Source organism: Labrus bergylta, chromosome 8, assembly GCF_963930695.1.
Source record: "Labrus bergylta chromosome 8, fLabBer1.1, whole genome shotgun sequence".
NCBI lineage: Eukaryota > Metazoa > Chordata > Actinopteri > Labriformes > Labridae > Labrus > Labrus bergylta.
The window spans coordinates 9,789,317-9,801,253 of record NC_089202.1 but is presented as its reverse complement, the minus strand read 5'-3'; the positions used below and the strand labels follow the sequence as shown (position 1 = coordinate 9,801,253).

The 11,937-nt window shown below is 40.9% G+C and overlaps 2 protein-coding genes across 4 annotated transcripts in view; one reads left to right on the top strand and one right to left on the bottom strand.

Moving 5' to 3' along the window:
* The first annotated feature begins 498 nt into the window (after positions 1-498).
* On the top strand, positions 499-5,505 carry cpvl (carboxypeptidase vitellogenic like). Its single transcript, XM_020637308.3, has 13 exons — positions 499-624; positions 760-938; positions 1,041-1,162; positions 2,412-2,526; positions 2,646-2,704; positions 2,826-2,905; positions 3,008-3,074; positions 3,177-3,299; positions 3,556-3,687; positions 3,822-3,920; positions 4,055-4,228; positions 4,373-4,555; positions 4,646-5,505. The coding sequence occupies exons 1-13, from the start codon at positions 620-622 to the stop codon at positions 4,742-4,744; spliced, it is 1,437 nt and encodes a 478-aa protein (XP_020492964.1). The 5' UTR covers positions 499-619; the 3' UTR covers positions 4,745-5,505.
* Positions 5,506-6,189: 684 nt separating this feature from the next.
* creb5b (cAMP responsive element binding protein 5b) overlaps positions 6,190-11,937 on the bottom strand; it is a 45,120-nt gene continuing 39,372 nt past the window's right edge. For all 3 annotated transcript variants that reach the window (XM_020637373.3, XM_020637374.3, XM_020637372.3), the window contains exons 9-11: positions 10,741-10,968; positions 10,083-10,191; positions 6,190-9,075 (exon numbers count right to left, since the gene is read on the bottom strand). In XM_020637373.3, coding sequence (XP_020493029.2) covers positions 8,921-9,075; positions 10,083-10,191; positions 10,741-10,968 — 492 coding nt within the window. In that variant the 3' untranslated portion in view covers positions 6,190-8,920. The remainder of the gene's footprint in view (positions 9,076-10,082; positions 10,192-10,740; positions 10,969-11,937) is intronic.

The window sequence follows — 11,937 nt, the reverse complement described above, 5'->3', positions numbered from 1 at the left end:
CTAAAGACAGCCTTCAGGGATAGGCTACTTTAAAAAATAAAAACTTTTAGTTTACCCAACAAGACTTCCCTCCTCTGAAATCAGGAAGTTTTAAAGAGCTCTGTAAGAACATGAAATCGAAAGAAAGAAAGCAAAGAAATGCTATTTTTTTTTTCTCTTACGGTCACTTCGAGATTGGTGTTACGGAGTAAAAGGTTTACCATATTTACTGGCGACTTTCCGCCGAATCTGCCTGACCCTGTGGGTTGGCTACAACAGATGTTGAACAGGGGAAAGTGCCTTTACCATATAGACTTTATAATGGTCCTTACGTGTGTATCATAACTAATCATCAGATACATCTGTAATGAGAAAATAAATAAAGATGCATCCACCCACTCATTAAGGTTAAAAGTCACACATCTCTTGACTGGTAATTTCCTGCAAGACCACGTTGAGGGCAGAAACGCCGCTTGAGCCAAAACAAAGACCACGTGATCTAATATATCATGTGACCTTCCCAGAGCTGGTCATGTGACTAAACGTACGTCCTGCACAGTCAGTGGTCTGTACAGAGCTGAGCAGCTTGAAGACGTCTGTCTGATCCAACTTTCTCCTCTTTCTGTAATCCACAGTGAACATGAGGTGAGTTGGTGAACACATTATTACTGTGTGATTTGTGCTGTGACTGCGGTCACACTGTTTTGAAATCTGAGTGGTATTCTAGTTTCACATATCACTGGGCCTGTAGTCTGATATAGCTTTTGTAAATATCTCCAGACTGTGGAGGCAAACTCTTGGTCTCCTGTTGCTGTGGGCCTGTCTGGACTCGGTGCTTTCGCGGGGCTGCTCGTCATTTTTCTGCCGAAAATCGCACCGTGTCAGCGGCCTGAATGGAGCCGACCCCGGGTCTCCTCTCTTTCTCACTCCTTACCTGGAGAAAGGCGCCATAGATGAAGGTATTGTTTCATTCACTGCTATGCAACACGGTTATGATGTCTATACGGGTTTAAATGAACTACAATACCCCTCCCCCTCCCCATGTTCTGTTGTTGTTTCAGCCAGAAAACTGAGCCTGGTGGGAGATTTGCCAGGTGCAAACGTCAAGAGTTATGCAGGTTACTTCACGGTCAACAAAAAGTACAACAGCAACCTCTTCTTTTGGTTCTTCCCTGCTCTGATGGTAGGGCCAAACTTCTTCTTTTCAACAGGGGGCTTTCCAGAGTTCATGATTAGATTAATGGCAGATGATCACAAAGAGGAAACTGATGTTTTGACTTGTATTGTTTGCTTTTATAACTCAACGTGATGTGTGCCTGAGGTTTAACTGTGCTCCCTCAGTTTAACTTGTGATAAGGAATTGTACAATGTGCACGCAGAGGAATTACAGCTATGATGGTGAACTTTGTTTAGTGTTTTATCCAACATGGTTTTACAGGCAGACAGATGCTTTCCTATGCTATTCTGAATAACAACAGCTGTAAATCAGTAGCCACAGAACTGTTTTTTATACTGTAGTGTTATAATATCACATCAACTCCAAGGACTGACTGAAAGATCACTCTTGAAACCTTTACAGATTATTCATTTTATGATATACCATGACACTGAAGTTTATTTACTTCAGAATGAAAAAGAAAAAAGGCAATGCCCTGTTTCCTTTTAGTGCAGCCACTGTGAAGATGCTTTTATGCATGTCAGCAGTAAGACAAAGGCTGTTTCTAATATACATTCTGTTACATTCTCATATTCAAACATGCCATCTGTTGTTCAAACATGGGTGAAGTTGCAAGGCTTTTACCAAACTCATAGGACTTATCAATGCCCAATGTTTACCTGTGTTGTATTATCAGCCATTCATATTGAACTATAATCAGCCTACCAGAGAAGACAACATTTAAATCCCAACTTTAAACTTGGGTGTCCTTATACCATTTATTTATTCTTATGTTATTATTTCTTACGATGTATAATTACATGTGAAATGAATAATAGCTTTCTCACCCATCTGATGAAGGCAGTATATTTATACTTTTTGACTGGGATAAGATGGTTTGCCTGCTGTTCTTTAAACTGTTTATTAGCTCTATACAGGATGACTCCTTAAGTATCCCTGAAACAAAGCATTAAGTTGAATTGTCTGGAGTTGATATTAACCCATTAGATAAGGACAGATGTTGTTTGCCACATCTCAACAGTCGGTGAAATCTAAACCAGTCTTAGCATACACTTGACCCACCTTTAATAATCATTACTTTCACTTGTTAAAAAAGTTAACTAACAGTGTACTATTGGATTCACCTGCTGTAGTAAAGTGTGGTCTATGTAACAGCAGTGACCACAAGGTGGTGCTAAACTCTCATCTTTGTGTTCTCTCTCTCTCTCTCTCTCTCTCTCTCTCTCTCTCTCTCTCTCTCTCTCCTGCCTGACAGGCTAACCAAGATAAAGCTCCCATCCTGCTGTGGCTGCAAGGCGGCCCGGGAGGCACCTCCATGTTCGGTCTGTTTGTGGAACATGGACCGTATGTGGTGTTTAAGAACTTGACTGGTAAGAAATGATCAGGTGCTAAAGAAGAAAACATAAACAATCACATTAAACCTCTGTGTGCAGTTCATGTTAGAGCTTTTCTCATGTGCTCGTGATTTTTTTTTTTTTTGTCTTTGCAGTCGGTATGAGGGAATATGCTTGGACAACGAGATACTCAGTTCTGTATATCGACAATCCAGTACGTATTATTTTCATTCACCTCAGACAAAAAGCCACGTTTGATTCAAGGTTTCTCCTCTCATGTGCATGAGTACGGACTAACAGCCTTTGAGTAAGATCATTTTGTTTTTGTTTTCCAGGTTGGTACAGGGTTCAGCTTCACTGATGATGACAGAGGTTTTGCTCAGAATCAGGATGACGTTGGCAGAGATCTGTACAGGTATAATCCAAACATCTGACCAAAACATTGCATACTCATAACTTGAGGCTTTGAATCAGGTGCCGTAATTGTTGAAAACTGTTCTGTCTTTCTTTTCAAAAGTGCTTTAACACAGTTCTTCCAGCTTTTTCCTGAGTATCAGTCCAATGAGTTCTACGCAACTGGCGAGGTATTTTTTATTTATTTATTTATTTCAAGCTTTGAACATGACCTTTAAAACCTATATTAAATAGAGTGTCTACACATGTAACACTACTCTGTCCTCGTGCAGTCGTATGCAGGGAAGTATGTTCCTGCCATTTCTTACTACATCCACAAACAAAACCCAACTGCCAAAGTGAAAATCAACCTCAAGGGGATGGCTATTGGTGACGGACTCTGTGATCCGGAACTGGTGCGTGTCTGACTGCGTGTTTTCAACGACATCATCTTGACGTATTAATAAACTATTTCTCTTCACTGTACTTGTTTTGTACTAACTCTGAATTGAGTAAAATAGTTAGTTTTTCACGTATTTCAACATTCAAATACATTGAGCTCCTTTTTCTTCTGCTTGATCCTTTCAGAAATGTATTAGTTTTTAGTCTATTTTAAAGTGCTGCCATTGTAGAAAACAGATGAATATAATGTTTTTACTGTTTCTGTTTCAGATGCTGGGTGGTTACGGGGAGTTCCTGTACCAAACAGGCATGATAGATGAACTCCAGAGACAGTATGTCAACCAGCAGACTGACCTGGGAGTGAAACTGATCCAGCAACAGAAATGGGTCGAGGCTTTTGAGGTAAAGAAAATTGCAGACATCATTTGTTTTATTTCCAACTGTTTAATGAACAACTCTTTCTTTAACAACAACTCATAAGAACTTCATGGTGAACAGTTTTAGCTGGTTGCTGATGTCTTATTGTCTGATTTCAGGTTTTTGATAGCTTGCTGAATGGTGATGTGGTGCCGTATCCCTCCTTCTTCCAAAATGCAACAGGATGCACCAACTACTACAACTACCTGTCATGTCAGGTAATTATTAACACTTGTGGAGCTCAACGCTGCCTGCCTGACTTCCAATCTTAACTTGAAACACAAACTAATAGTTTCTTTTTATGCCCACATCAAAGCCTTTGCACATGGTTTGCTCTGTTTCTGCATCACAGGAGCCGGAAGACCAAGAGTACTTCTCCAAGTTTGTGACTCTGCCAGCAGTGCGACGTGCCATCCATGTGGGGAATCTGACGTTCCACGACGGCTCAGAGGTGGAAAAGCACCTCGTGCAGGACGTCATGAAGAGCATCAAACCGTGGCTGGGGGTGCTGATGGACAACTACAGGGTGAGGGCTGAAGGATTATCTGCTGTAGCGGCACAATGTATTGTGGTACCAGTTAATATCACCCATTCTTAATGGAAATAAAAGGCATTTTTCTCTTGCTTGCATTTAAATAAATAATGCGTGCTGGTTGTTTACCACATCCAGGTGTTAATCTACAGCGGCCAGCTGGATGTAATCGTAGCAGCACCACTGACTGAGAGGTTTCTGCCTACTGTCAAATGGGCCGGAGCTGCAGAGTTCAAAACAGCGCCTCGCTTCCACTGGAAGGTTCAGCCCAGCGACACAGAGGTAGCCGGTTATGTACGACAAGTCAAAGAGTTTTACCAGGTGAGCAGATATCTCCAACATGCACAGTGAAGTGATGTAAAAGGAACTCTTAGAACACCAGCTTTGAATTGTTTCCTTTTGTCACTTCAGGTCATCATTAGAGGAGGGGGACACATTCTGCCGTACGACCAGCCGGCGAGGTCCTTTGACATGATTGACAGATTCCTCTCAACGCGGGGCTGGTATTGAAATGTTTGGATGCTCATGAGCGCATCTCAGAGGATATTGTTGATCACTAACTGTTGATTTTAAAAAGACTGTTGATTGTCTCAGGTCACGTAAATCAGCACTATGTTAGATCCGAACACATCTTTGAAGCTGATTTTTCTTTGTGTATGGCAGAATTGACACTTGGTTTAAGGCTGCTCTGACACACTGCACATCAAAAAAAAAAGGGACCCATGAACAGGGACCCATGAATCTCTTCCAACATTTGTTTGTCTAAGTGCAGGCAAGCTTCAGGCGAGTTTCATTTAAATTACATGATGTTTATGTTTGTTTTTTAATGAATGAGGGAAACATAGTGCATGTCGTGTTAATCCACTAAACGCTTGAATGTGTACAGAAAGAACCTCTGCTGCAGGGCTGTAAAGATTTTAAGTGAAGTTTTTTAAATGTAAAAGTCAACCCCCTCCCCACCGGATCGTTGGTTGACGGCCTGCCAGAACAACCGAAGATTTCTGCCTTTTAATAAGGCAGTTTTTTCTTACCACTGTAACTTTTGATGCTTCGCTAAAGTGCTCATGATGGATAGGCCGGGTCTTTGTAACATAACAATGAATAAGGTCCTTTACCTGCTCTTTTGTAACATAACAATGAGTGTGGTCTTTTTACCTGCTCTTTTGTAATGTTAAAAGACAAAGAGTAAGGTATTTTACCTGCTTTTTGTAAAGTGTCTTGAGATAACACTTGTTATGAGTTGACGCTATACAAATAAAAATTGAATTGAATTGAAAAATGTAAGTGTCTTTATAGAAATGAAATCGTAGAGCCTGATTAGCCTTTAGAATAGGATATGGCAGCACCTATTGATGAATGGGATTTCTCCTCCTTAACACTGTTAGGTTAGTTCAGAAAATGTCCACCAGGGGTCCCTGTGCTACAAGGACACTTTTGCAAGTTCCCCCTGAAAATGCAAACAAAAAACTATCGCTCCAACAAAACTGCTGTGAAAGTTCTTCACATTGGATATTTGAACATCTTAACTTATCTCTTTAAGAATAATATTTTATTAACTAATATGTCTGAAAAATGGGAAGAAAGACGCATTTTCGAACAATACACACTTTCTCTTACTTCTGTTGTGGCTTTGAATGTAAATGTCATGCAGTTCAGTATTGATAATTGGAAGCATCTTACTGAGTTGTTTGTGTACTGAGGTTAACTGCCATGTTATCTCATCAGGCAGCTATCAAGATGTCTAGACAGTTAAATAATTAATGAGTATTTTAAACCTTTAAAGCATCTTACAATTTAATGAGCGGTCATGTCTCAAGGACATTGATTGGAAAAAAAACTGTTGATCTGGCTTTTCTTCAAATATTCATTTCATGTCTCTCAGCTCATGTGTGCACTCTGACTGTCCTTATAAGTTTCACTAGATTTCGTTTAGCTGTGACACCCACGCACATCAGTTACAGAACAAGTGCTTTATTTTCATACCGTAATGTAACTGCAGTGATACTTTAACATCTGTACAAATTCAGAACTAAACAAAATGGAGATAATGCCGTTACAGACACACACAAAAATGTACAAAGTTATGCAGGCAAAAATGGTTTTCCATCGTTTGTTACATATAAACAATGTGTTTTAAGCGCTGAAATGAGCCTTGACGTACAACAAAAGGCAACAAGTGCTATGCAGACATTATTTACAAACATGTACCACACATTGACTCCCTTCAAAAAGAAAGGTGGTTGCATTACATGTACACGGTTACACAAATGAATGACATTATGTACACTATTTATAGTTTTTTTTTAGATTTAAAATAATAGTTATAACATCATTAATGTGTAGGAGCTTCTCTCCACCTCTCACAAATCTACACAGACACACTCGCACTGCACTTCCACCCGTCCCTGTTTTCAAATATCTGCAATACAAAAAAAAAGTCTTTTTCTGAAGCTATATTCAACTTAAGTAATGAATATGTTACTCTTAAAGAAATCAGCATCCTCCAAATGATTCCAGTTGACATTTTCACATGCATTAGGTTAATTTGGAATGGTTTTACAATCTTAACATGTTTTGAAAAATGAGCCGACTTGAGGCTAGCTTTAGGTTAAAGGGTTGGAACAACAAAGCCCTTTTTGAGATAATTCAATTTCTCAGTCTCAACCACACACGTTATAAACTGCACACGCGGACTCTTGAGGTTAAGAAATGACAAACAGTGCGAAAAAAGGTGAATGCAACCCATTAGGAAGAGATGAGATTTTAAAATCACATGTGAGCGTCCTTCAGCTTAAAAAACATCTCCAGAATAATATGGGGGCACAAAGTCAATGGTTCAGGATCCTTATCGTACAAAACAAGCACAAGGGTCTCTTCTATCTATAGAAATGGGATGCATGCCAGGCACAGACTTATTTTATAAAGCCAAACACAGTTTAAGTTTTTCGCTGGTGTTTGAAAAAGGGAAGATCACTGAGAATTACTTGGACTTCAATATGGCTATTCTTCCCTCTGGTAGGCAGAGGACAAAGTGCATAGACAGCTCTGCGATTGCTCCACCCGTCAGTGGAATGTATCTTATTCATCCTACTGTAAAACACAGTGCATTGTGGTCATCATGCTAATGAGTCATGAATCAACATTCCTGGTCAATGGGGGGAAAAAAGAGAGAAAGAGGAATTTTGGTTCAGGTGAGGAGGTAAGAGGCTTTTGATGGATGCAAAGAAGATTACAAAAAAATAAAATGGAGCCATGACTTCTATCAGAGCATCCACTGCCATTATGAACTGCAAGAGGGCAAGAGAGGGATTGATGGAGAGGTCAGGGGCCAAATGGAAAATTTGTATTTTTCTCCTTGTCAGCTTGTTTGGCCCCTACATTCAGCAGACAAGGCAAATAACAAGAGAAAAGTCATCAGTAATACTCTGAGAATGTGACTGTTGATTGGTTAAAGAAAAAAAAAAGTGGCCAACAAAAGATATTAAGAAAGATTCAGGCACATTGTTACGCTTTGGAAAAGCACACATAGAAACTGCTCTTCTTTGGAAAACTTTGAACACTTTGCCAGTTGTGGGATATCAGTTAAAAAAAAAAAAAAAAAAAGACATGCGCACCATCACTCTCTCAATCATTTTCTTTGTTTTTCTGTCTCTAAACAACTGCTAAACTAGTTCTGCAGAGTGAAGAAGACAAAACAAAATCAAACACACAATATGCATAGTTCCCATACACACTCAAAACTATTCTGACATACATAACTGAAGGTTATATTCATTTGGGATTTAAATCCAAGACGTGGATGCAGATGCACAAATACATAAAAAGGAGGCCTCAATAATTAAAACTTTAGTTGGTCCTGGAGAGCGGAGGTGTTTGCTTCAAACCCTCAAGCTGCCTCACTGGTGTCACAGTGTACGCTTAGCTGTAACAGCATCTCATGTCCTCTGGACCAGAGTGGCTTGGCCATGCTGATCACAATAGGGACATACAGTAGAGAAGATGTTCAATACTGTGCTGTATTGAAGATAATCTATTATGTGATGTATTGCTTCCATGTGATCATGTTTTCACTGTCTTGCTGTATTTAACACTCTTTAGTAATACTGCTGACAGGGAAAAACGTTTAACAGTCATTTCTAGGGAAGTAGAGGATCTTTACATCTGCTTGCATATTCCTGTCTTCAAGACATATTCCTGTCTTCAAGATATGGCGACACTTCCACCTGGTTTTAGACAACAAATTAAAGGCAGTAAATTCAACGCACTTATTCAAAGTCTGTTGTACACACTCACACACTTTCCACATGTGATACTCAGGGAATGATTTGATTCAGTCCATCAGGCATAAAGAGATGTAAGGGTTTGCTTAAAGAGATGACAGTCCAAGAGTTATGACTCTTTCTTCTGGTTTCATTTTGTACCTTTAAACAACAGAAAAAGTCACTTACACGCTGCATGACATCAGCAAAACTCCTCTTGTCTCGAGGAGCACAAATAAAGACAAACAAAAAAAGGCAACAAACCATAGAACACTTATGCGTTAATAGGGTTGGTCTATAAAAATACATTATGTAGCTACTGTACAAAGAGCAGCAACACAGGCCTTTGAGGTTTTACTTGATGGAGTGAGAGAGGGATCAGGGGTTGTTTGGGGCTACAGCTGGGGTGTTACAGTCTCTCTTGTTCCTAGTGGATGGGGTTAATGTCTGTGCGGTGGTTAGCCTGCCCATGCACACTGCTGCCCCCTACAGTTGTGGTGGAGGTGGTGATGGTGTTGTGCTGAATGACCTGCTGCTGGGAGCACGCTGGAGCTGGACTGCCTGCCGGACTGCTCTCTGGACCTGAAAAGACAGCAGACACAGCTATGAGGATGCATGTACAGCATGTGTGTGCACGTGTGAAAACAGACACGCTATACAAAGAGGCTTTCAAATATGTGTAAGCTGATAATAAAATAAATAAAATCAAAACAAATACAGAAATAAATCCCATGATGGAAATAACAAATAAACAGCTTTATTTAGGAGATACATTCTAAACACATGCCACAGTAAATTTACATGAAAAGTGTCACCTGTCATCCCTTAATAAGCCATAATGGTTAACACAAAAATGGAAAAGTTCATCGCTAAACTCCATAAACACTCCTGACGACTGTTGGACACATTGAAGGTGACATCTGTACACAACGGAGACCCATCGATGAAGCTCTCTCCCAGCCCAGTCTGGGAGTCAGCTCTTCTCCGCATAAAAGCACTATTCAGCCAAGAGGGATATGAGCCTTATTTTCCTGTGCTGAAGCCACACAGGGAGGTGCCTGATCCTAATTACGTGGAAATGTCACTTGTATTCGTATCAAAGGGTGGGGCTCTGATGTCATAGGTGGCGGAGCTGAGCACGGCGTGAAGTGTAATCAGTGAGATTCTAGGGCATCCATGAGAGTTTGGATGCCAGCGTGCAGCCTGTGACGTCTTCAACGTCAAGTCTCGAACTGCTTTTGAGCGCAGAGCTGCTGTCGGATGGAAAAATACTGGTCTCATGTGGGATGCAGACTACCAACTTTAAATCCAGGCCGGCTACCAGAGTGTGCAACACCCATATGTGAAAGGAAGAATCCTGAAGTGAGCGTGGGAGCCGGATACCAGCACACAGGAGCAAAGAGTCTTGGCAGTCAGATCAGTCTTTAGAGTTTAATCCTTTTTCTCAGGCAGGCCAATAAATGAGCATTTTCCCAATGGTCGTATCTTCTCTGTGGGCAAGGGCACGCAGATGAAGGTGTGTGTTTTGGGTTGAATTACCATGTGACTGTGTGTGCGTCTGTCTGTGTGTCAGTGTATGAGCTACTCACTGAGGTAACCCTGGGAGTCTTTCTGCATAGTGGTGATGGGACAGTCCTTATGTGTGAGGAGAAGCTGCTTAAGTTGGGTCACCTCGCTCTTTAGCATCGTCACTTCATTCTGAAATAGACAGAGAACAATATTAATATCAGCCAGGCATCCCATCGTACAACCAGGGTGCATTATTATTCCTAAATATCAGAAGGGTATCAGGATTAATATAAGTGTACTGATAACAATTTAATGTATCCTCATTAAAACTACCACAACCACTATTTCTGTTGTTTTCAGGGTTGTTTTATTTTTAAGCATGAGGCTTTAAATATTTAACTCATCATTTCTCAATTCCTTAATAATTAAGAATGTTACAAGTTTTGGGATGTGACGTTTTAAGATGAGGATATTTACCAGGCAAAGGGGATGTAACAAAAGATGCTTTTCTGTTGCATCATGGGAAAGGTAGGTCTTTTAAATCTCTGCTGAGTTAATCAGTTCCATTCTTTTTGATGTTCTTTGTGGGCTCACCGCTTTCAATCTGACATCGATAATCCCTCCAAGAAGTTACTTATAGACTCCCAACTTACTGCCATTATCTTTGAATAAAAAACTTTGGGATCTGCAGTGATTTTGCATCGACTTTTAATTGCAGCATGCATGTTCACTTTATACCTGAAGCTGCATGTTGGTCTGAGTGAGCTCCTCTGCTTTCTTCTCTAACGACATCACCCAAACTTTTCTCTTCTGTCTGCATCTCGTTGCCGCAGCTCTGTTCCGCTCCAGGAACTTTCGCCGCCGTTCGTCTGGGTCCTCATCCACGACTCGCCTGCGGCGCCCACCACTCGGGGGCGGTGACTGCATGGTCTGCGTTGGCTGCATCTGCTGGGTTGCAGGTGACATCTGAAAGGCGGAAAGAGATATATAAGCATCATTGATCCCTTGATGAGTGTTATCCAAACCAGACATGTAACTATTCTGACACACCTGAAATAAATCCAGCCACCTGTCTGCTGTCACAGCTCCCCTCAAAACAAGCATCTATACATACAAACCTCCTGCAGTTTTTCCACGTCTGGCAACTTCCCCAAAAACAACATCTGGTTGGGCCACGTGCCCCGTTAGCTGGACCGTGGGCGTCAGCAGCGACATAGAGAGTGACTGGGCTGATTCACCAGCCTGCCCACCTTGTTAAAGAGGTGTCAGGAGGCAGTTTTCCACCGCCCACTTTCACTCAGACTTACACCACCAGACGCAGTCAATAGACCTGTTTCTAAACTTGTACATGCTCTGACAGATCTCAACATATTCTTGGCAAGGTCAAGTGTTTTCAGTCTTCAGATCATTACCATTTTTACGAGAACCATGGAAAATACAAGCTGCTTAAATGACCTCCATGCATACAGAGAGAGTTGTTTTAATAACTTAAGTTAATGACACATTTGGAACATACAGTGAATTGCATTTCTTGACGTCCTTCAACCATAATGCTGGAGACTGCAGAGGGCGTTAAGACAATACAAGGACAAAGCCTCTCCCTTGGGTTGGTTATTTTCTAACTTTCTTTTAGAATTAAATCAAATATATTCATTGCTAAGATGTTCCTAGACTATTAGCCAAGGCTGTCTCTTCATCATCAGTATTTATAAAACTTCTTGTGCACGTTGTGACCACATAATGGCCAGTAAGACAGTCCTGAGCATCTTTTATAATGGCTGCTTTATGGCCTCTTCATGACCCTTTCCTGCCATGGCAGACGTCCAACACTGACCTGAAGCTGACCAGCCGCTAAGGAAAAAATTACCTTTGAGATGGTTGCCAGGAAACTACTTGGCATTTAGGCTGTAGTAAGGGAGAAAGTGTTTGTCCACT

Coding starts and splice junctions, on each gene's coding strand:
- cpvl (XM_020637308.3), top strand. Junction 2,705..2,825: donor TTCTGTATATCGACAATCCA/GTACGTATTATT, acceptor TTTGTTTTCCAG/GTTGGTACAGGGTTCAGCTT. Junction 2,906..3,007: donor GTTGGCAGAGATCTGTACAG/GTATAATCCAAA, acceptor TCTTTTCAAAAG/TGCTTTAACACAGTTCTTCC.